Source organism: Sminthopsis crassicaudata, chromosome 3 (genome assembly GCF_048593235.1).
Source record: "Sminthopsis crassicaudata isolate SCR6 chromosome 3, ASM4859323v1, whole genome shotgun sequence".
NCBI classification, from domain to species: domain Eukaryota; kingdom Metazoa; phylum Chordata; class Mammalia; order Dasyuromorphia; family Dasyuridae; genus Sminthopsis; species Sminthopsis crassicaudata.
The window spans coordinates 82,423,855-82,447,052 of record NC_133619.1 but is presented as its reverse complement, the minus strand read 5'-3'; the positions used below and the strand labels follow the sequence as shown (position 1 = coordinate 82,447,052).

The following is a 23,198-nucleotide window of genomic DNA, read 5'->3' as shown; positions in this document are numbered from 1 at the left end:
GAAAAGCTTTCTGCGTCATAGGTTGCATTCATGATTGCACTACAACTCAACATGGTGTGTAAGTCAGGTTCACTTAAATGGCCTTTTGGGGGCAGGAGGGAAAGGGACTTGAGGGAAGAAAACTATTTAGGAGGTCACTGAAATAAAAGAAAAAAGAGGTGATGAGGTCCCAAAGTAGGGTTGTGGTTATGTGTGGAAAAGAAAGAGAAAGATAAAGAGGGGTAGGAGAGAGGGAAGAGAGAGAGAGAGAGAGAGAGAGAGAGAAAGAAAGAAAGAAATAGAAAAGGGGAGGAAATGAAGTAAAGGAGGGAAGGAGAGGGAGATATAGAGATAGAAAAGACAAGCTTTAACAAACTGATTGGATATGTGAGTAAGGTAGGGTGAAAGAATTGAGAATAACACTGAGGTAGTAAACCTGATTAATTGATCGATTGATAAATAGATAAGAAATAATGGCCAGGAAATGAAGACCTACATAGACTTTTTGGCTAAGGGTATAATAAATTAGGATAGTTTGTAGAAAGGCATAGAAAGAGAAATGGAATGTTATGTACAGGAAAAAATAAACAGGCCAGTTTGACTAGAACATTATGAAAGGGAACAAGATAAAATATCTGAAAATTTAGGTTGGAGCCCAGATGGTAAATATTACAAGGTTGAGGGCTATATATTTTATCTTAGAGGCAAAAAGGGAGGTACAGAAGCTTCTCGAGTAGGGGATTGGCATGTCAGATCTTTACTTTTGGAAGATTATTTTGATAGCTGTATAGAGAATGGATTAGAAAAGAGAGATACTGGAAGGTGAGGAATCAATTAAGAGGCCATTTCAATAATCTAGGGAAGATGTGGCAAGTACCTGAAAACTATCGTAGTATCTGTGTAAGTGAAGGCATGGGAATAACTGCAAGAAATGTTGAGATAACATTCATAAAACTTGGCAACGGATTGGCTATTGGGTGTGTGTGTGTGGGGGGTGTCTATGTGTGAAGGTGAGGATAATCCAAAGATTGTAAACCTAGTGAATGGAATGATGGTGATGCTCTCAATAGAAAAAGGGAGGAAAATTATGTTTTGGAGATGTTGAGTTTGAAGTATTCAGGAGACAGACAACTGATAAAATGGAGCTAGGACTCTGGAGAGATGAGAGTAGGGCATAGAGATGTGGAAATCATCTCAAGAGAGAAAATCATTGTGATAGCACATACCAACCCAAAATGGGAAGTTAGGGATAACCTAGCATGTAGAAAAAGAAAGAAGAGGGCCTCAGGACAAAATCATGGAAAACATATTTGCTGAAGCAACAGGAGTTAGATAATTCCACAAAACAAAAGAGAATGAGAATTAGTCAGATACCTAAATATTCAGACAAAGTAATGTAAAAACCAAGGTAGAAAAGAATATACAGGGGGAGAGAGTGTCAAAAACCACAGAGGCAAAGAAGGGTGATGGCAAAGGAAAAAGCCCTTGGATAGAGCTAGTAAGAAAGGTGGTCCTTTTACATGTATAGCTGATCATCTGCCAAATAGAATCTCATTAAGAAGCCATTTTCTGCAGATGACTTTCCTGGTTCTTCCAGCTGCTAGAATGTCCTCTTTTCTCATCTGTACTATTTCTTTATATAAATAATGTAACTTCATTAGAGTATTAAGTTTCTGCAGGAAAGAGACTCCCCTTGCCCTGGACTATGTTAGCTTAGCACAGTGCCTAGTACCATAGTAAAGCCATAATAAATACTTGTTGATTGGCTGAATACAGGGCTGTATCTGAAGGGAATTCCAGGATCAAGGGAGGGTTTATACACATCATTCTAAGCTGGAGTCTGTTAATTAGCAATTAGATAATGTTAATTTATGTATTTGTCTAGTTTTACCTTTTTCCATTGATCTAGGGATTATTGAAAGATTTGGGCTTATCTGTACCCAGAAAGAGGACTGTGGAAACTGAGTAAGCAAAACAACATAGTATTTTTTACTTTTTGTTGTTGTTTGCTTGCATTTTGTTTTCTTTCTCATTTTCCCCTTTTTGATCTGCTTTTCCTTGTGCAGCATGACAACTGTGTAAATATGTATAGAAGAATTGCACATGTTTAACATATTGGATTACTTGCTGTCTAGGGGAGAGGTAAGAGGAAGGGAGGGAGAACATTGGAATATAAGGTTTCCCAAGTGGATTGTTGAAAAATTATCTATGCATATGTTTTGAAAATTAAAAGTGTTAATATAAAATTAAAAAAAAAAAAGAAAGATTCAGGCTTAAATATAGAATCAACAAACAAGAAGAAAATTCAGGATCATACTGCAACAAGCCATCTGAACTAGTTGATGGGGACATTTTTCCAACCACTGAGTCTAAAATAGGGATGAGAAGTAAAGGGGGGGAGGAGAACTTGTTGAATTCCATATCACTTTCCTAACCTTTGCTCCAGAATGAGAAAAGTGGATTCTAAGATTGTATATGGCTGGTATGCTTGCTAATACCATGGCCTTCAATAATAGTTATCCCACAAGAAGGGTAAAGCTGATTTCAATGCGCTCTTTTGTATCGTTGCTTTGTCTTGTCACTGTTTCTCACAGTTATTTTCTGCACAGTGATTCAAGTCAAAGAGCTAATTAATTAGTCCTGTAGGTTACATATTTTACAACACTATAAATTATTTCTGGACAAAGATCTTTTCCTACAACACCAAGAAAGTTGACAAAGTGAATAGAATTCAAGTATTATTATGGACAGGTTTGTTAGTTTGCTTTTGTCTTTCAGATTCCACTCAGATAATTTGGTTTAGATGGGTGATCTCATCAGCACCTATGGATTCAATTATCATCCTAGGCAGATGATTCTTAAGATTTATTTTTCTAGCTCTAAACTCTCTCCCTGACTCTAGCCCCCTCCCCTCTTTAATTACCATTTGGTAATTAAAATTTTAAATTAAATTACCATTTGGTAATTCAACTAGATGTTTTATAGACTTTTAAGATTCAACAAATCCAAAAACAACCTCATCTTTACCCCTCAAACCATCCCCTCTTCCTAATTTCCCTATTACCATCAAGGACACCAACATTTTCCAGGCTTACAGACTAGGTGTCATGCTCAATTTCTAACTTTTTCTCACTCCTTTATTGAATCTAGTGACAACCCCTATAATTTATCATTACAACATGTCTTAGATACTCCTTTCTATCAGACACTGCCCTCACTATTCCAACAGCCTGTTGGTTCTCCTTGCCTAACCTGTCTAGTCCATCCTGGAGATTAATCCAACCTTGATTCAGTTATCAATATGGTCTTTCTAAAATGTTCTGACAATATAACTCATCTCCCCCTCTCCCTTCAATATATTCCAGGGGTTCCCTATAATTGTTATATATGTATGTAATAGTGTATAAAAAAACTTCTGTTTGGATTTTAAATCCCTCCATATCCTGGCTTCTTCCCCCCTCTTCAGCCAAGAATCTCCCTGGAATCCTTAATTCACTAACACGTTTTCATGCACACTTTCTCTCACAAGACATTCTATTTTCCAACTGTGCATTTTTACTGGTTTCCCCAAAGCTTGGAATGTTCTCACTTGTCATCTCCTCCTCCTGGCTTCCTTGGATTAAGTTTTAGCTAAAATCTCGCCTTTTGCAAGAAGGCTTTCCCAGTCCTCCTTAATGCTAGGGCTTTCTCCTTGAGAAAATTTTAATGTGTATACATCTTGCTTGTACATAGTCATTTTCCTGTTTTCACTTCTCTTTGTGTACCCATTTTGTCATCATGCCTGGCATATAATAAATGCTTAATAAATGTTTGTGGACTTGACTGTGATAATTTAACTTTTTAAACTCTCTTTAAGTTTACCGTATGGTGACTGGATAAGAATAAACATTTTCCACCAGGTGTTTGTTACCTGGTAAAATATGATTAAATAACTATTAAAAATAAACAATGAAAATGAATAATCATGGTTTTTTAACTAATTCCTTAGCAAAATTATCTTAGTTGTGGGCATCCCATTTATATTAAACTTTTAAAATATGATAGGATTTTGGCCCACTTATTGCTCATTGTAATTTAAAACTGAATCAATGATTCATTTTTAAGTCTGAATTTCTCATTTAAACTGTGCTCAGTTTCTATAAAGGGATTCTCTCACTCTACTCTAGGTGCCCTTATACTGCACTTGGGAAGGGAAATACAATCTTTGCTTAATCCCTCATTCAGAGCAGACACTATAGATCCAAATTGAAAAACGTGAAATACTTTTAAAAGACCCCAAGAACTCAAGTATTTCCTTGAATTATACTACTAAAATGTAACTAAAAGGAACAACTATAAACTAACTCACCTCAACCCCAGAGAGGAGACAATTCTGGGGACCTTCTGTGATTTCCACCACTCATAACCAAGATTTTTTATGCCTTAAGACAGAGATAGCATGGCAAAGGAAATAGAAGACCAGCCTTATCTCAAATTCTGCAAACCATGTATATACAAAAACCTCTGTGATTTCAGCAAACTTTCTGAGACTATATTAGTCAGATTGTCAACATACATTGGTGAAGAGACTTTCCACATCAAGAAATCCTTGTATCAATGAAATCACAAGGTCAGTCAAAAAGAGAGGGACGGGAGAGAATTCCAAGGGCTGCCCCTTGTTATTTCCAAATTCTTAGGCACATTTCTTTAAAAAAAAAAAAAACAACAACAAAAAAAACTCCTTCCCCTCTCAAATATCTTTACTGACCACCTACTGTGTGCAGCACATACTGTAATTGTGCAGGGTGGGGGAAGTGGGAGAGAATATTAGTAATATGTAGTTGAATTAGTAATATTAGTTGAATAATTTCCATCCTCAGGATTCTGAGAGGTGTAATCTGATAAAGACTGATCTATTGATCACAATAATGGTGCTATGCTTGGTCCATGTGCCAACAGAGGACCAACACTGGCTCCTTGAGGACGGAGTGGGCTCCACAAGGAGGAGTCCTTTCTGCAACCTCTCAGTGTTGGTGCACCAGACACTAGGGTAAATCCAAAGCAGCTTTCTGGGCCTTCCAGTGTTACAGCCCCTACAGCTCTACCAGCATAATTGGTTAGGTTATTGAATTTGCTTACTTTCTTCACCAAATCTTTTAAATTATAATTTACAATTATGGCAAAAGTGAAGACTTTGGATCAGTTAGCTTTGGGAAATACAACCTAACAAAGTAACAAGTTTACAATCTATTTTTGTGGATTATTAGTAAATTAATAGTTCTAGTCAATACCTAAAGAAAATAAAAATTCTAACTAATAATAATATAAACTAATAATAACAATCTGGTCAGTTCTAGTTTGTTATGGTTAAAGCCATTTTCCCCCTTTTAATCTATATGAGTGCCCCCCATCATTTGATTGCTAAAATTTGCTTTTCTAATTTGTATTCTATTTGTCTTTGATGGGTATTCTCTTGCTAAATTACAAAGTCCTTAATAATATGCATTTTGAGGTACATATTAGAAGAGTGCCTTTTTTTTTTTGCCAGATGCTACTGATCCTGAAGAGGTACCATCCACAAGCATTAAACATTTTTAAATCAGTAAGTATTTTAGTTTTCAAAATTTGATGAAATACCTAACCCCTTTCAAATTGCATCTCTCATCTAGCATCAGGCACATTTTCTTAAATTACTTTTACTATGGCCAATAAGATATATTTGAAAAAGTACTTTTAAACTTGCAGGAGGGTTTTTACTACATGTAAATGGACTGATCTTTGTTGGGACTAAGATTATATGACTTTTTCTCCTACTCATTATTCTGTGACAATTTACCCTTATCTTAAGAAACAGTTCCCCATAGCAAAATCTGTCCTTCCCAAATCACCAGGCAAAGCCAGGATCTAGTTTTCAGGAGGCTTCATTTAAATAGATTTACCCAGAATTATACTGGCAGAAGCTACCAAGAAGGATGAATCTCACATTTAAAAGAGATGCAACAGAATCACCATCACATCAGCAAAACATTTGGTATACTCTCTTACCTGTGTGAATCACATGCCGCAGGCACAATGCTAGTCATCGCCTGAAGAAAAGCTTTAGTGAAAAATCCTAGTGAGCTATTAGGAGTCATCACCTCACCGCTTCAGCTAATCTCAGGACATCCTCTTCATACTAATCCACAGAAACCTGGCTGCAAACAACTAGCAAAAGGAAGACCGGAAACATTTCTTGCTTTAGTAAATCTTTTGAGCCTCAGTTTCTAGAGTGTGTTTCCTTTTTTCATTTATTATTTGCTCTCAACTCCCTAGCACAGCCAAGTATAAACAAGACTCTTGTCATTTCCATTAAGGATCATCATATTATAGAAAATGCTGGGTTTTAAAGTAATGAGAAAATTTATGGCAATCAGAGAACTTTCTTAATTTTTTATGAAGCCACAAAGAGAGGACATGAAATAAAGCTTTATGACCTTTGTGCTAAGGCTAACTTAGAGGCCAAATCTTGTCCCTGATGCACATCTAATCCTGGGATTCTCAGCAGCTAATGACTATGCTATCACACATAATCCCTTCTGTACACACTATTAACTATTGCTTTGAACTCAAATGAACATTCCACTCATTTCTCTTTAGTCAGAAAGTTTCCCCTATTATTTTTTGCTTGCACAATTAGTGGGGATTTTAAGTTAGAAACAGACACTGAAGAATTCTCTGTAGCTATACAGAAAAAAGGGACAAATGAGGTGATCAAAGTGACATTCTATCAATTGCCTACTTTGGTGCATTCATCCAAATAAATCCCCCTCAAGATCCAAAATGCACTGTTTAACATTTATAAAGTCATCTATGATTCTCGGCTGCATCCTCAACTCCTTAACCTGTCAAATTGCCTTGCATTTATTTACTTAAAACTTAACTGTTCTTTCCCCTAGGACTGCCCCCTGTCCCCAATTTGGGAATTCGCCTTATGATAGTTTCCCTGAATTGGAGGGTAAATCAAGACAGGTCAGTCTTCTGTACCTAATCAGCCTTAGGGCTCTGCTCTATTTCAAATGTGCAACCAGCAGCACTTAGCCTGGTGACCTTTAGAGATACTTGGTGGGACAGTGGACAGAGTATTGGGCCTGTAGTCAGGAAGATCTGCGTGACAATCTGATTTCCCACACTTCCCTAGGCTCAATTTCAACTGTAAATGAGGATAATAAGAAGTAATAAGATACATAATAACAAAATAAAAATAAATAATAACAGCTCCCAGAGGGAGTTTTTGTCTAAGAAAGAATAAGCCTTGTGAATGAAATCATAGCTATTTGACAAACTGCCATATCCTGTAGGATATATAGATATATATATCTATATATCTGTAGGGTTATCTCTGATGATTGGTTTTATGGAGCAAAAGGTGGGGAAAATGAGGGTGAGGTCAAAGAACAGTTACAATTAGGTATGGCAGTAGATACCAAGATGCCTGTGCTGGCTAGGGGTCAAGAGGAAGAAAGGAACAAGCATTTATTAAATACCTAATATGTTCCAGAAACTTTACAGTTATCATTCAGTCCTCACAACAACTCAGAGTTAAGTGCTGTTATTATCTCCTCAATTATGGTTGAAACTAAGGTTAAGAGGTTGCTAGCAATGATCAGACATGGAACTACAGAATAGATGCAGCACATGTCCCTTCCCTAAAAGAGGTAGGGAATTATGGATACAGAATGCAATGTAAACTGTCAAGACATGGTCATTTCTCAGCTGGTGTTGTATAACATCTTCCTTGTTACAAGATGGGGCTCTATTTGGGAGTGCATACATCAAAAGCACCTGGTTTAAAAAACAAACAAAAAAATTTTAAATGGCATTAAGTATTTGTTGAAATTGCTTTTCTACCCTCTAATTTCCTACTTATTTTTGTATTACAAGATACCATAGGTACTTTTAACGTGAAGATGTGGGGAAACAAATCAATCACATTGCATTTTGTTGTGTGCCCATAGAAGACAGAACATGAAGAATCTAAAAAGTTTAAAAATTTAGAAATTTTAGTGTTTTTCCTTTGGGTATAGAACATGCATATCCAGAGAGAATTCCACTCACATGTATCAAGTAGCTATGTTTTTCAGAAAGCTTCAGAAATTTGTACATGGAACATGGCACTTAAGATATTCAAAATAATTCTTGGGATGTATATCACATGTTATTAGGAAATTCTAAGTCAATTCAGGAATGATGAAGATGAGATGAGACAGTAAATGGTCCTTATTTGAATTATGACAATGCATCATTTTTTAGGCTTAATATTTTTTAGTTTTCTCTTTCTGCTGTTCCATATTCCATTTCTCTATTTTGTTAAGACAAAGAGTTTTTCAATCTAAATCTTACTACAACAGGAAACAAAAATTGTTTTTTTGATGAGGCATACAACCTATATTTAGACAAAGTGGATTGGAGTAAAAAAGTTTTTATAAACTGATTTTAGATATGTGATTCTAAGTTTTTTTTAGAAGTTTACCTCAGAAAAATCATGGAGAAATTTTGTACTAATGGGCTACCAGAAAGTTACAATTGTATAAAAAGTTGTTACTTGTTGGCAGGGGAGAGAGGAGAGAAGGGATTGGCTTTTAGCTGGTGGTTCAGAGTTTACAAATACTTGTATGAGTCAAATGAGAGGTCTCTATCAATCATAAAACCACTTTAGAAAGATGAACATGTTTTATTAAGAAAACTGCTGCTACATTACAGTCAGCATTCCCAAACAGTATTTTAACAAACAGTTGTTTTGATTGATAAAATAAGAGAGCACAAACCATGATTCCATTTTTCAAAACTGATCAGCCTCCTCCATGCATATGACATAATGAACCAGAGGGATATTTTCTATCCCTGCTTTTGTGTGTTAAGTGACATGACAAAAAAAAGCACCGATTGGATTCAAAATGGTCACCAGTGTTCACTGTACACCATAACCCAGTTACTTTAAACCATGAACCGGCAGGTTAAAAAAAAAAACCCAAAACACTGAGATTCTTGTGTTACAATACTTTTGAAATTGGAGAAATAAAAATAGTTTGATTTTTCTTTCCTGTAAGTCCATATGTGAGGAATGAGGCTAGGTAAGTGAGGAAGTGGTCTCACACCCCCAGCTTTCTGACAACTCATTTCACTGTTTGCATCTGTTAGTCCCATGATATACTGTTCTAGCAGCCTGCAGCCAAAGATCTTCAGTTCTCACTCTTAGGCTCTGGAATGCAGCCTTCACCTATAGGATAAATGAGGTTTCACAGCATCTCAGTTAGTGTTTGAATTTCAGTCAATGGCATCATTACTGGTAAGATGGTAAGGAAATGAAGACAAAATTTCCATTGTTTTTATCCAAAAGACAGGAAACTTATTTTCGTGCTTCTCATAATTAATGAATAGGAATACAGTAGCTATTACACAGAACCTTTCCCATCATGCATGTGTGTTCCAGTGACAACCCTTAGAAATATTAAAAGTGCAGGCTAAAATTCTCTTCTCTTTCAGTATAAACATAACATAAATACATGATTGAAAAGAATTTAAGAAGGCAAAGTGTGGTTTCAAGGTACGATTTGATTCTTGAGAAGGGATTCAGAGTCACTGCAAATAATCAGGAAAATCAAAATCTCACAGTTTTCATAAACTTCTCAAGTATACAGAGAAGTTACAATCCTGAGACCAACTCTTCCATCACAAATATAATAGCAAGATTTATACTTTAAGAAAAGTAATACTGGAATTCTGTTGTTGTTTTAACCCCAGAAGCTCGTATGATCTTTTGGAACTTGATAACAGATTTGATTTCTATCAATTTTCAATCACAGCTTCTATCACTCCTGTAATCCCAAGGTTCAACAGAGCTCAGAGGTAATAACCAGGACAACACTGTCCTTTCTAACTTTTGTGATTTTCTCAGCTACTCTGGGCGAAGACTTCAGATGTTGCTGTAAGTACTCTGTTCCAGAGATAATCCAGTTTTCAGGTTCATGGGGCTTTAGTTAAGCTTTTCACGTTGGATCTGATAGTAACATGCCTGGAAAAAAAAAAAAAAAAAGAAGCTTCAATTTTGGAAAAATTCATATCTCAAAGACATTTATTAATAAGAGTCTTGTATAATTTTTTAGGTAAGGGAAAAATAATAATTGACGTTTTTGTAACATCTGATTATAATATGCATAAATACAATCTCATTTATCTTCATAATGACCCTGTGAAACTGCTTTATAATATCTTCTTTTATTCACATGAGGAAACAGATTGTGAAAGAGTGATCTTCTCAAGGTCAGGTAGTTGGTTAATGACAGAATCAGAGCTTAGATAAGAATGACAGGATTTCAGCATTGGAAGGAACATAAGAGACCACCTCATCCAAGTCCTGCATCTTAGGAACTAGCTGCATGGTATAGTAGAAAATGCACTGAACTTGGAGATCTGGATTCTGATCTCAGCACCAGGACTTACTCCAGCATATACTCTAGAGGCAGCACCACAGCAAGTCTCTAATATGGTTACCCATATTTACTTTAGGATTTGCAAAGCCTCTAGGGAGAAGTCTAATTCAATTCAAATAAACATGATCATTTAGGCACAAAAAACTGCAGATGTAAGATACAGGTCCCAATCTTCCTTCTTATGAAAGAGGGAAAGGGATGTATAAAAACACCTTTCGGAGAGGGAAAAATGAGAAAAAATAAAAAAGAAAGGTACAGACAAAATGTAGGAAGAATATGATAAGAAATCGCTTCATTCAATAGCATCTAAACAGGACTTTAAAAGAAAAGGATTTCAACAGGCTGAGGTAAGGGAGGGAAAGAAACCATGGCATGGAAGAAAGCAAGATTAAACTCACAGATGTAGGAGTGTTTAGGATGAGATAGGAGGGCACAGAATGGAACACTTTATCTAGAATCTAAGAATACACAAAATGGGGTAACATGAAACAAGGCCAGAAGGATAGACCTGAAGGAAGCCTGTGAAAGGCAGTGAAACATCAGGAACAGGAGTTCAAACTTTATTCCTTAAGTGATAGGGAACCAAGAGTGGAGGAGATAGCAATGTGAAGGATGGTTTGGAGAAAGAACAGAGTGGATGGGGAAAGCTATTATTCTAAAATAGGCAAAAAGAAACAGGAATCTAAATAAATTACCTTCTATTCCCTCAACTGATCTTTTCTCTCAAAATAACCCCCAAAACAAAACATTAAATCTCAAAATCAGGCAATATTCCATTTGGAAGAAGGAGGCTCCTCCCTGGAGCCTGTTTTATTGGATGCTCATTGGGGGACTTTGGGCAAATGGTGTAACCTTAGTCTCTTCATCTGAAAATGAAGGAGGACTAGATGCTTGTAAGGTCTTTTCCAATTCTAAATCCTTTATCATTTGTCACATATGGGAAACCATGTACTAAATGTTACACAGTGTTTATGTTCATGGATGCCATGACAACTGGACTTCCCTAAGTGGAAATTTGGAATTGCCCATGCATCAATTACCTAAAAGTTGCCATGAAGGAATCACAGCACCAAAACGTCAGTGACTGAGATCAAGTTGTAGCCGCCACTGTCTCAGCTCCTCAGTTGAGAAGCTGTAATTTGCAGGCTGGGGATTTCAGATCGAGCTTTCTACTTCGTTTCCTCCTTCATTATAGATATATAAAGTTCAACTGAACTCTCCTCATTTCCTCTTTCACCCTCCTAACACTGCCCCTGTTCTATCCTAGACCAGAGCTATCAGTATGCTTCTTATTTCTCCCCTAAACCAGCTACTTTTTCAAATTTAATTGAAACCTTCTCATCTGCAGTCCAGCAGTGTGAGAAGTTTTGCTATATCTATGGCCACAGCAATAGGACACAGACATGTCCTCTTCCTGCCTTAGCCCGCAGGTTCTAGGAACCATCACACCCATGCTTCACTGCTATCTCCCTCACCTTTCTTTACACTAATAAGTGCCTTCATACCACTTCCAGATTAACCATCTTGGTAGACAGATGTGATCCTGCTCAAAACTCTCCAATGGCTCTCTGTAATTGTTAAGAGGACCCAAGTCCATTATTCAAAGCCCTCCACAACCTGGAGTTATCCTGACTATGTCTTATTTTCACACCCTTCACTCTGACTGAGCAGGGCAGCTCTCTGTGCCCTGTACAAGTTCTGTAGTTGTTGTTTTTTGTGGGGAGATGGAGGAGAAGCTTTCTATTCACCCCATACCCTATATCTGGAATGCTTTCATAGCCCAGGTTTCTGCTACCCACTTAAATCTTAACAGAAATGAGCTCAAATGCCTTTGTCCCCAAAAGATTACAATGAACCCTCTCTGTCAGAGACTATCTCTTTAGCCACCACACAGAGCTCCCTTGACCTCTTATGCACTTATTTCACACTATATTCTAGATTATATGTTATATATCCTAATGGATTATATAAACTCCATAAACTTATCTCTGCTAGAAATAGATAAATTCCTTAAGGACAAAGTCCATCTCAATTTTGAATTTCTAACTCTAGCCCTAGTACACGTCTGGCACACATTACATTATTTAGTAAATAAGTGCTGATTGTTTGAAGATTAGGAAGGAACATACATGCATTTCATGGGCAGCATGCAAAAATAAATTTAAAGGGCCGAATAAGAAGTCAGAAGACATCCTGCATCTACCACTTATTAGCTATGTGACCATGGGCAAGTCCCAGCTTCTGAGGCATAATTTTCTTATCTATAAAATGGGGATAATAGTCATGTCATTTACCTTAGAAGGTTATGATTATCAAATGAAATAAAAACTCAAAATACTTTTGGAAGCTGAAAGAACTAATACAACTATTACAGCTGTTTAACACTGAATCATATGGTGAGGATAGATGTGGATTGCCAAAGTAATTACAACAGGTTGTGGTGAGTCAAACCTTCCTGCAGCCCCCTTTTTGGCCTAGTTTCTCTTGCAGTGGGCTACCTCTATTCTAAGAATACCCCACTTCCTTCTATTTTCTGTAAATTACTGGTAGATTGCATTGTAGAGTTAAGGCTTCATTTGGCCAATCTTTGGCATCTCTCTGCTTATGAGATCAGGGATCGGAACCTGGATCAAATGGACTAAAGGAGACCCTCTCCTCATTTCCTTTAAGTCCCATGGCACCTCCTGGTCATTCTGACATCTGACTAACCTATCTTATAGGCTAGGATGAATTTAGGGTCCACATAAGCAATACGCATCTCAATGCTAGGACTAGAAGTCCAAATAAATTCACCTAGTTTTCAACCACTCCCAAATTCCAGTCTGCTTATTGTAAGGGAATGGAATAAAGATTATGTTCTCAGAAAGTAGACATTTGTATTTTTATTTTATCATCAGTGGAAATAATCTATGGTCAACACTGGATCAATGAGTGGGAGAATTCTTTGGTTATTCTAGTAGCTTCTGAGGGACACCAGAGAGTCAGAGAATCACCAAGGCAGGAAGATGGAGTAGGTAGCAGTAGGAGAAAACAGGATGAACTATAAGCTTATAACTTTCATTGATCAATTCTTGAGCTTTGTCTAAAGTTGTATTGTCACATTGAAATTTTGAAGCACTTTCTGGTACAAGAAGATTTCTCTATACTTTTACTTTAATCAATTAATTTATAAATCACATGATTACATTTTTATTAATTTTTACACAATTTGTAAGAGTTTAACATATATAAATATATAAAATAATTTAGCTAGCAAAAGTGCTTTGAGCTCATTGGGAAAAGTGACAAATGAGACACAACACCTAGTACCCCAAATTGTTTAACTCTTCTTTGATACAACCATGTAAAGTTTTAATTATTAGAAAAGTTATTTTTTTAATTTAATGACATCCATCTTTCACTTAATTCTCACTGCTTTCAAGTCTTCATCTTAAAAAGGCCTTAATCAAAGATCGTATTTTAATGAAGAAAATGAGTAACAAAAGTTAATAAATATTATAAAAAGGTGAAATACACTCACTTTCAAAGTAGTGAACATGATTCCCTGTTCCCCATGTTGGAGATATGGATCCATTAAATCCTCAATGAGATGTACTTCAGATCCTAAATTCCTGATCCTGTCAAGAGAAAAACAAGCCTCATTATTCACTTCACTTTGCTTCATTACTCATTGTCATTTGCTCCTCTGGATCTATATTAAATAAGAGAAAAGAGGTACAGAAAGAAGAGATTATTTTGATCCAAAATGAGATAATAAAAAAAAAAAAAAAAAAAAAAAAAAACAAAAAAAAAAAAAAAACAGCCTAAGAGAAAATGAGACATTAGCACTGTATATAAAATTCTTCACTTATTCATATGGCCACAGTTCTACATTGTACCAAATAGTATCATAGAATTAGAGGTAGAAGTGATCCTAGAGGCCAACTAGTCCACCCCTCTTATTTTCAAAAAAGAAAACTCAAGCCCCACCTTCTCATCCCCCCCAAAAAGGTGAAGTGACTTTGACAGACAGTACTGCCCTCTGACCCCAAATCCAAGATTTTTTTCTCTATACTACTTTGATCCATTGAAAGAAAAACAGCTTTCGTTTGACTCTTTCACCTTAACCTAGAGTGTCAAAATTAGTAAAGGATGTTTACTTTGCTATTTTATTTCTTGCAAGGGACAAGACATTAAAAACTAACTTTTAGTAGTGTCCATTTTATTATATATATACACCTGCAAGTTCTCTGTATCCCAATTTCTCTATAGTTAGATAACTACTACCAAGCTAAAAATTTTCTGAGGATTAAAGATTGTTAAAACATAATGAATTTTAAGATTTAAAAAGTCATGACTGAATTTACTGTATATTCAATACTCAACTTTCAAGGGCAACATTGAGAGAAAACTACCAAGAAAGTAAAAAATGTGAACATTGATACACTGAACCTATGGGGAAAAAAGGGGGTGAGATTCCTGTGACCACCAAAAATTGTAATTTTTCATTAGAAACTGCTGAAAACTCACTTCTCTGCATATAATTCTTTATAACAAAACATTAATTCTGATAATAGGTACTTTTTCCAATACAATAACCATGAAAGAAAGAGAAGAAGCAGGGGTAGTAAGGATGAAGCCTGAGAGAAAAGGAAAAGGATAGCAACCTGCCATCTCTAATTTCCCCTTCTCCTCTGGGGCTGAACTGTTCCCAGATGAAAAGCACATTCCTGGAGTTAGTATGAGCTTAGAACACCTGGCTGCTCTTCCTGGGATGCTCTGACTCCAGTAAGTGGGCAGGTTGACCATTATCTTATTCAGCTGCAAATGTAGGTGCTTTTGCAATTTTTTTTTTTCAATTCCCTTCTCATGTATCTGAAAGATTACTTAAGCACTTTCTGGAAACACTTTCATGAACATTTTTACAAATACTTTCTTCTTTTTTATGGTTATAAATTTGCAAATATTATACTTGATTTTTTTCTCTATATGTCTGCATTGACTCAAATATGCACAGTTGCTTATGTGAAAGTGAAAATGAAGCAATTAATTATATGATTATGTGGTTGCTTGAAGTCACAAAATTTAAACTCATGAATGCTGATTGTAATGTAAATAACCTTATTTCCCTCCTTAAGATGATGGAAGAAGGAAGCCAAAGATACTTTCTCTATTTCACCATTTTGCCAAATGTCAGAGTTGTTCAACTTATCTACTTTAAAAAATTCTCATTACTATAAACTTTTAAAAATTTCCTTAAAATAATGAATGGTAAAGTTAGTCACCTGGCCCGTAGCACCACATATAAGAAAACAGGAAACAGGTCATCCATGGACCACAAGAAGTCTTCCTGAAGTGTAGCAAGGACATTCTGAGATATCTCTTCAAAAGTCTGCTGGATGACTTTAAGTTTGTCTGATGGGGTAAATGTCGTGCTGTTGTAAAACAAATGTCTTTTCATCAGACAAAAGCAGCTATAAGTCTCTTTACACAATAAAACAAAGTTTCTCCTACTTGCCATTATGGAACCTGAATTTTCTCATATATAATTCTAAATTTGGCCTAATTTGTAGTCTTAAGATATATTTGCATAGATAAATAAAATGTTCACAGAAAAAGTTTTCAGTTTCTCAAAAAGTATCAAATATTGCCCTTCCATTCATTTGCTGTATGCTTATTATGTGCAAGGCACATGTCTAAATGCAATGGAGAATAACAAGAAAAATATATGAATATATGAATTGCAATATAATGCAGAATGTGAATGTAATTTAAAAAAAAATCCAAAAGGCAAATTGAATGCTTCTGTCTTAGAGACGGCAAAACAAGGAAGGCTTTATGAAGGAAGTACCTTTTGAATTTGGAGTTGTGGTTGTTAAAGAAGGGGAAATAAATGGGAAGTCAAAAAATGGTAGAAAGATTGGAATTTTTTGGGAGGAGGGAATAATCAGTATGAATCAGAAGTAGAAAAACAAATTGTAACAAGCAAATCTATGTAGCTGGAGCACAGGGGATATGAAAGAGAGGAAGGGAACATAAAGTTAGAAAGGCTAGTTGGGGCAAATCACAGCTCTCCAAAGCCGAAAAAGGATTTTATATTTTAATTCGTTAGTAATAAAAGAACCTTTGAAGGGGGAAAAATTGTCATGGAGTTATATACTGGGAAAAAATTTAATATGATAGCAGTGTGCAGTGTAGAATGATAAGAAATTGGAGGAAAGAAGACTAGTTTTAGGAGAGTTATGTAATAAAGACAAGAACTAAAGTGATGACAGTGGGACTGGAAAGAAAAAACACAAGTCTCCACTGACTTAGGACAGAGGATCACTTACATTTCTCAGGAAGCATTACTAATAACAGTTTCAGCTTGTCACCAAAGACAGAAATCTGGGAATTTGGGTAAAACCATAATCTTCTAAAATTCAGAATCAGTTTATCAATTTAAAAAATTCAGTCTTGCTTTGAATCATGTAATGTAGTACAATTCAAAAATTACCTGATTTGTTGCAGACATTCTACTGCTGAGGCAAAACAGGCATCTTTTGTAGTAGGCAAAACCTGCACAAAAGAAGATTTGTATTTGAACAAAAGGGAAACTATTCTTTGCAATTATAACAGAATATCTGATTTCTGGGTCATGTTCCCTGTCTCTGGTGATTAATAATGCATTTATGCTTTAGGTAGGGTACTCCTATTTAAAGGGAAAGCAAGATTTCTCCCCAAGTCACTCAGAAAATAGTCAATCAACAGCTTTTAAGTGCCTATTGTGTGCCAGGCACTGTGCTAAGAGCTGGGGAATAAAAAAAGGCAAAAGATAGTCCTTGTTTTCAAGGAGAAGACAATAAGCAAACAAAAATGTACAAACAATCTGTATCTGGGAAAAAAAGAAAATAATTCAAAGAGAGAAGATACTAGGAATTAAAGGGGAAAGGGATAAGGGAGTGGGAAAGTTGTCCTGGAAGAGATGGGATTTAATAGAAGCCTGAGAAGTCAATAGGCAGAGATGAAGAGAACATTCCAGGCATGGGGTGAAAATTCAGAGATAAGAGGGTCTTGTTAATGAAATAAGAGGAGGCCAGTGTCACTAGGGTCAGTGTGGAATAAGGTATAAGAAGCTTGGGAAGGAAAGAGGGAGATAGGTTATAAAAGACTTTAAATGTCAATGGTTGTTTTTAATCCTAAGGCAACAGGGAACCACTGAAATGTGAGGTATAGTCACAATGGCTGGACCTAAACCTTAGGAAAATCACTTTGGTGGCTGACTGAAGGATGGAATAAGAGGCATTAATTAGACTTGAGGCAGGCAGACCCATCGGTATGCTAATGGAATGGTCCCAGTATGAGGTGATGAGGGTCTGTCAGAGAGGTGGTAATGTCACAGAGAAGGAGGTGTAGTCAAGAGATGTTGCAAAGGTGAAATCGACACTTCTTGGCAACATTCTGGATATGGGGCATGAGAAATAGCAAGAATCATAGATGATAACTAGGTTTTCATGTTATCAATTTCCAGGTGCTATTCAGATTTTAAAGTAAAAACACAACTGGTACATGTTCCATAAACCAAGCCAAATTCAACATACCTTTTTACTGTCTCCAAAGATTGACAAAGTAACTGGCCAAAATTTCCTACAAAAAGAACCCATGAATTCCATTATTGTAAAGCATTATTTACATTACTTAAAGATACTATCATAGATACATTGATATCTTCCCATTCTGTCTAAGATAATTCTTTCAGATCTAAGTGTAATTCAAGTGCAAAAACTATTTTGGTGTAGTTATGGTAGAATGCATGAATAATATTACAATTTCATGGTCAACAAACATTATAGAAAGGGATTTAGTTATAATTTATTGAAACATTAGAAAATAACATTGGACAGGGTAACAAACCTAATCAAGTCATATTTTTAAAGTCTAAAGGTTACAAATTAGTATTTTAGTTATCAATGTGATAAAAAAGAAAAGACAGGAAAATATATATCATGTAACTCAATACCAAAAGTTTTAGTGAAACTACTTTGCCTTAAAAAACCACTCACTTTTGCACACCAAGAAAGCCCAGGAGTGCAGTATCTGGTTGTTTGTTTAGTCGAAGAACACACTCCCAATAAATATCTTCCTCTCGATCATTCTCCAAGGCATACAACATAAAGAGTGGTGGATAGAGTCGGGGTAATAGCACAGGTAGCAATAATCCGGAGCTTGTGACCACATAGCTATATAACATTAGCGGAACAGGAGAGAAACCAAAAAGTTATATTGGAAGAGACAATAAGGCTTTCACATTCTCCGAGCCTATTATGAAAAAAGGAAAGTCTTAATAAAGACAAAATAATGTAGAAATAAATATGAAAAGTGATTATCTCTGAATGGATAAGTTAAAGGGAAAGGAATCATTTTCAAAAGAATTGCAAGCTATCAATGACCATATTCTATGTTCTAAGTACTAATAGAAAGAGAAATACCAGCAAAAATAACTCAGGCTTCACTTTTGTTATTGTTATTGCTCAGTCATGTCTGATTTTTCATGACCCCATTCAGGGTTTTCTTGGCAAAAATACTGGAATGGTTTGTTATTTCCTTTTCCAGCACATTTTACAGAGGAGGAAACTAAGGCAAATAGGATTAAGTGGCTTGTCCAGGATCTCACAGCTAATAAGTATCTGAGGACAGATGTGACTCAGTAAGGTGAGTCTCTCTGACTCCAGGCCCAACACAATCCCTTTGGCCACTTATCTATCCCAAGCTTCATTTTATGTGATACAAAATTCTTATGAACAAAAGATGTAAATGGCTAATGTTGGAAGGTCTGTGGTAAGATATAATCACTGACAGAATGTGAAACAGTCCAAGTACTCAAGATTTCTATTTGGAATTTTCTAGGCAAATTCTTTAATCCTCCAGCAGAATGTCCATTCACTGGTTACCATTACTTATCGGTGAGTTTACAAATCCACAGTATTATTGATTGAGTCCTTGAAAATCAGATAATGCTGACTGCTGGGCATGCTTTTGAATCCTTTCTGGCACTGTGGGACTTGCCAGAATCTGCTTTGTGTCACAATGAGGGATTAGGGATGATGAGTCTAGCTAAATTTAGAAAGGTTCATCAACAGATATGCAACTATTTTTTCTACCAAAGTAACTGAATTTCTGTTAGAAACACCTCATCATATTGTAATGCTTTCCCCAACAATTCATCTCCACTCTACTCACCCTGGTTCTGGAGATTCTGATCTAGAATCAGACTTCCCTGTGCAAAAGGATTTCCTTTCCTGGGGTAGTGGAGCAGATAGTGGAATTGTGCTGCCCTCTTCAGGAAGATCAGGGAATAGGAACCTGAAGGAGAAAACAACTATATTTCAAGTTCAAAGGTCAACGCAATTTGTACTCTCAATTTGTCTCACTTAAGGTCAAACCACAGCAGTTTTTCCTAGGTGACACTGTCACAGCTAATTATAATAAAATCTGCTGCTTAAATGATAATTTTATCCAGATTTACCTATTTTTGTCTATGTTGGTTCTAGAACAAGAAAATTTTGATTTAAGGCCTAATGGACAATTAATGTTATAAGCTTTTTAGATAGAGAATATCTTGGCATTGAAAAAAAAATAAAACAAAAACACCACATAGGTCCTCAACTCATAAACAAATAACACACCATTATGTACTAGATAAACACAATTAACTGTTAGGTCAAAGAATAATAACTAAATCCAACCTAATATAAACTTTCTGCAATTCAATTTCTTTAAGTTATTAAGCACATTAATTATAGAATTATAGGTTTTAAGATCCAAAAAAGCTATTATCTGGCTCAACTCCTTCATATTAAGAATGAAGAAGTCCAATATTTTACTCATAGTGAGGTTTTACATATCAGAAGCAGAATTTGAATTCAAGTCTTCCTAAACGGAGGGCTCATGTTTTGCTTAAGCATACTAAGTATATCTTAATGTTGTCAGTGAAGATGATCAATGTTACAGGATGTCATCATTCTACTGGTTTCTTAAATGAATTATTGTTCAAGGACATGATTCTTTTTTAAGGCAAGATTATTATTCATTTATGTATGTAGCTTGCATTAGAAACACACACAAAAAAAGGTTGTATGGTGCAGTGAAAACTTCATTGAACTGAAAACTAGAGCACCTGTACTGCAATTCCAGTTCTCCTACATATGGCCTTAGGCACATTAACCAAATTTTCTGAACTTCAGTTTCCCTATCTGTAAAATAAGGAGACTAGCTTGGATGACCTTTAAGGTCTCTGTATATCTGTCTTCCTATGATAAAGCCAAGACTGCTTTCAGAGTAAAGGTTTCTAAAAGTAAATCCAACTAATAAGAAATTTCTAAATCGAAAAATCAAGCTTTTTTATTCTGTATCTCAAATTCACTGTGCAAAGTTTTAGGGGTTTTAGAAAAAACTAGTGATTCTTAATAAAACATATTTTTAGTCTCATGTGAAAAATAATTTTCTATTGTGTTTAAAAAACTTCAATTAGCTAGCTATATGCGCTGACCTGACCAGTTGAAAAATACGCTTAAGGTATGACTGAATCTCTTTCACAGCTTCTTGCAACAATCGTCGATTGGCTCCCACTCCTACATAAGTCATTCTATACACTGCAACTAGGGTTTCTATGAGCCGACCTAAAGGGTGCAGAGGAGTGTCACAAGCCTGAAAGGAAAAAGAATTATTTTAAGTGAGCTGGCAAACTTATCTGGCAAGAAAATTTAAACATATATGACCAATCATTTTTTCAAAAGCCCTGAGATGTTTAACAAAAGACCAGAAGACAAAATTTAGGCCAGAGAAATCAAACAAAATCTTATTTTAAAACTTCCTATTCAAAAACATCATCAGTTAAGATCTAATGTTTATGTGCTTTTACAAAAAATGTTCAGCCATGCCTTAGAAAAATGTCATTCAAGCCTATAGCAGACTTTTTCATTCTGGCTTTTCTTCCATATTCCCTCTTATCCATCTCATCGCCCACTTATATAAGGCCCAGAAGTAGAGGTGAGTTGACCCTCTAACATACAAGTGTTTGCTTCAGTTTGCTCAACAAGTTGCTACTGCCAATAAATAATAAAAAGCTTGTTGAGCTCTGCACTTTGAGCTCAGAGTTGTCAACCCAGCTAACATCACAACTTCTTAATTTGAGAAACGTATTATAGAGCAGTGATGTCTAATTCAAAAAGAAATTTATCCCCAGTGGCAATATACTGACTCAGAAAACTCCAAATTAATCTTATCTACACTATATTGTATTTTTACTTATTTTGTCAAACATTTTTCAATTGTATTTTTATTAAGTTCTAGAATGACACTGGGATGAACAAAGGATATAGCATACACTCTATACTTAAAAGACAAACACAGAACTAAACTAATATTTAACTAAATCTGACTAACATACTGTTGTGTTGATAATATGATAGTGACAACATTAGTTAAATGAGCCAGGAGAACTAATTTCTGGCTTACCTTTATTAAGTATTTCTTTATTTCGTCATATTTCTCCACAGTGAACGCACCACCAACATGCTGTGGAATGAATTCCAAACTTTCCAGTGTCTGGGTATGTGAACGACTTAATATCTCTGGACTGGAACAAAGGAAGAGTAAAGTTTACATAGAGAAGCAAACATGATTTTTAAAAATGTAAATATAACCACATTTTCTAAAACTTGCTATTATATCTCAGATGTGTGCAAGGGATACAGATGCAACTAGTCTCAGTACCACATGCATTTATTTAATAGAGTTTCTGTTTCCACAAATGGAAGTCAGAAGAAAGTAAGTCAGCTTATAAAGGTGACAAAGTTAGAATTGATTGCTATAATTTCCTGAGATTAAAATATTACACTTTGGGATTCAGTTCTCTGTGTAGTTTCAGGGCCTTCAGATGAGCTGTGTAGGCACTAACCTATCTCGATGTTGGCGACGATTGGTGGTCAGAGCCACAGCAATGTTGTCCCATGCTTTCCAGACTTCTCCCTGGCCTGGGCTCTCACAGCCTAACTGGTGCCAGCATTCTTCAAATACTGCTTTCCATTTCTCATCAGCAGGCACTGCTAGGTTTCCTAGTTTCCTACTAATAAAGTAATATCAAACTTTTAGAGATTTATGTCTTTGCACAAAAAAGATTTTGAAGCAGAAGAAAGCTGAGAACCTTCCCCATATGACTTGCAAGATTCTGTGGAAGAATGGTAATGACAATGCTCAATGTTATTAGAATAAGACAAAAAATGACAAGGCATGTGACATCAAATACAAAGAACTACTGAATCTGAATTGTCCTTCTTATATTCTACTTCTCTTTACTGATTTCTGGGTTGGGTTCCTTTCAAAAAGAATCTGAGGCTAAGCAGAATCTTGAATATACATACTGTACCTTATATATCAGATAACATTAATAGATGCATCTATATAATAAATGTAAATTGAAAAACTACGAGATACTACTTAAGCACCAAAGAGGTTAAGCAATAAAAGACAAAAATTCATGTTAATGATGGGTGTTAGAGAAATAAGTACATGCAGACAATGCTGCAAATTGCAAATTGGTAGAATATTTTTTGGAGGATAATCTGGATGCAAGTCATAAAAGTAATCAAATCCTTTTATTCAGTAATATTGCTCAATGGGAATGTATATTATATGTTGTATTTGTGTATGTGTCGTGTGTGTATATATAGCTATTGTAACGTTATAATTAAACCCTAAATTTTTGTCAAATGGAGAATAGCTAAATAAATTTATAACATAAAATATAATGAA

At 35.6% G+C, this 23,198-nt stretch overlaps 2 protein-coding genes across 8 annotated transcripts in view; both read right to left on the bottom strand.

The window, feature by feature from the left end:
* The window catches only part of MPP4 (MAGUK p55 scaffold protein 4), a 60,619-nt gene extending 53,876 nt beyond the window's left edge, over window positions 1–6,743 (bottom strand). The window contains exon 1 of one of the 2 annotated variants that reach the window (XM_074299042.1): window positions 6,004–6,743. The gene's annotated coding sequence lies outside the window, so the exon portion shown is untranslated. The remainder of the gene's footprint in view (window positions 1–6,003) is intronic. The other variant, XM_074299043.1, reaches the window with a different exon arrangement.
* Window positions 6,744–8,652: 1,909 nt separating this feature from the next.
* The window catches only part of ALS2 (alsin Rho guanine nucleotide exchange factor ALS2), a 75,697-nt gene continuing 61,151 nt past the window's right edge, over window positions 8,653–23,198 (bottom strand). For 5 of the 6 annotated variants that reach the window (XM_074299036.1, XM_074299041.1, XM_074299038.1 and 2 more), the window contains exons 25-34: window positions 22,345–22,512; window positions 21,903–22,023; window positions 20,935–21,092; window positions 19,626–19,748; window positions 18,449–18,625; window positions 17,987–18,032; window positions 16,903–16,964; window positions 15,692–15,841; window positions 13,948–14,044; window positions 8,653–10,009 (exon numbers count right to left, since the gene is read on the bottom strand). In XM_074299036.1, the coding sequence (XP_074155137.1) occupies window positions 9,971–10,009; window positions 13,948–14,044; window positions 15,692–15,841; window positions 16,903–16,964; window positions 17,987–18,032; window positions 18,449–18,625; window positions 19,626–19,748; window positions 20,935–21,092; window positions 21,903–22,023; window positions 22,345–22,512 (1,141 nt within the window). In that variant the 3' untranslated portion in view covers window positions 8,653–9,970. The remainder of the gene's footprint in view (window positions 10,010–13,947; window positions 14,045–15,691; window positions 15,842–16,902; window positions 16,965–17,986; window positions 18,033–18,448; window positions 18,626–19,625; window positions 19,749–20,934; window positions 21,093–21,902; window positions 22,024–22,344; window positions 22,513–23,198) is intronic. The other variant, XM_074299040.1, reaches the window with a different exon arrangement.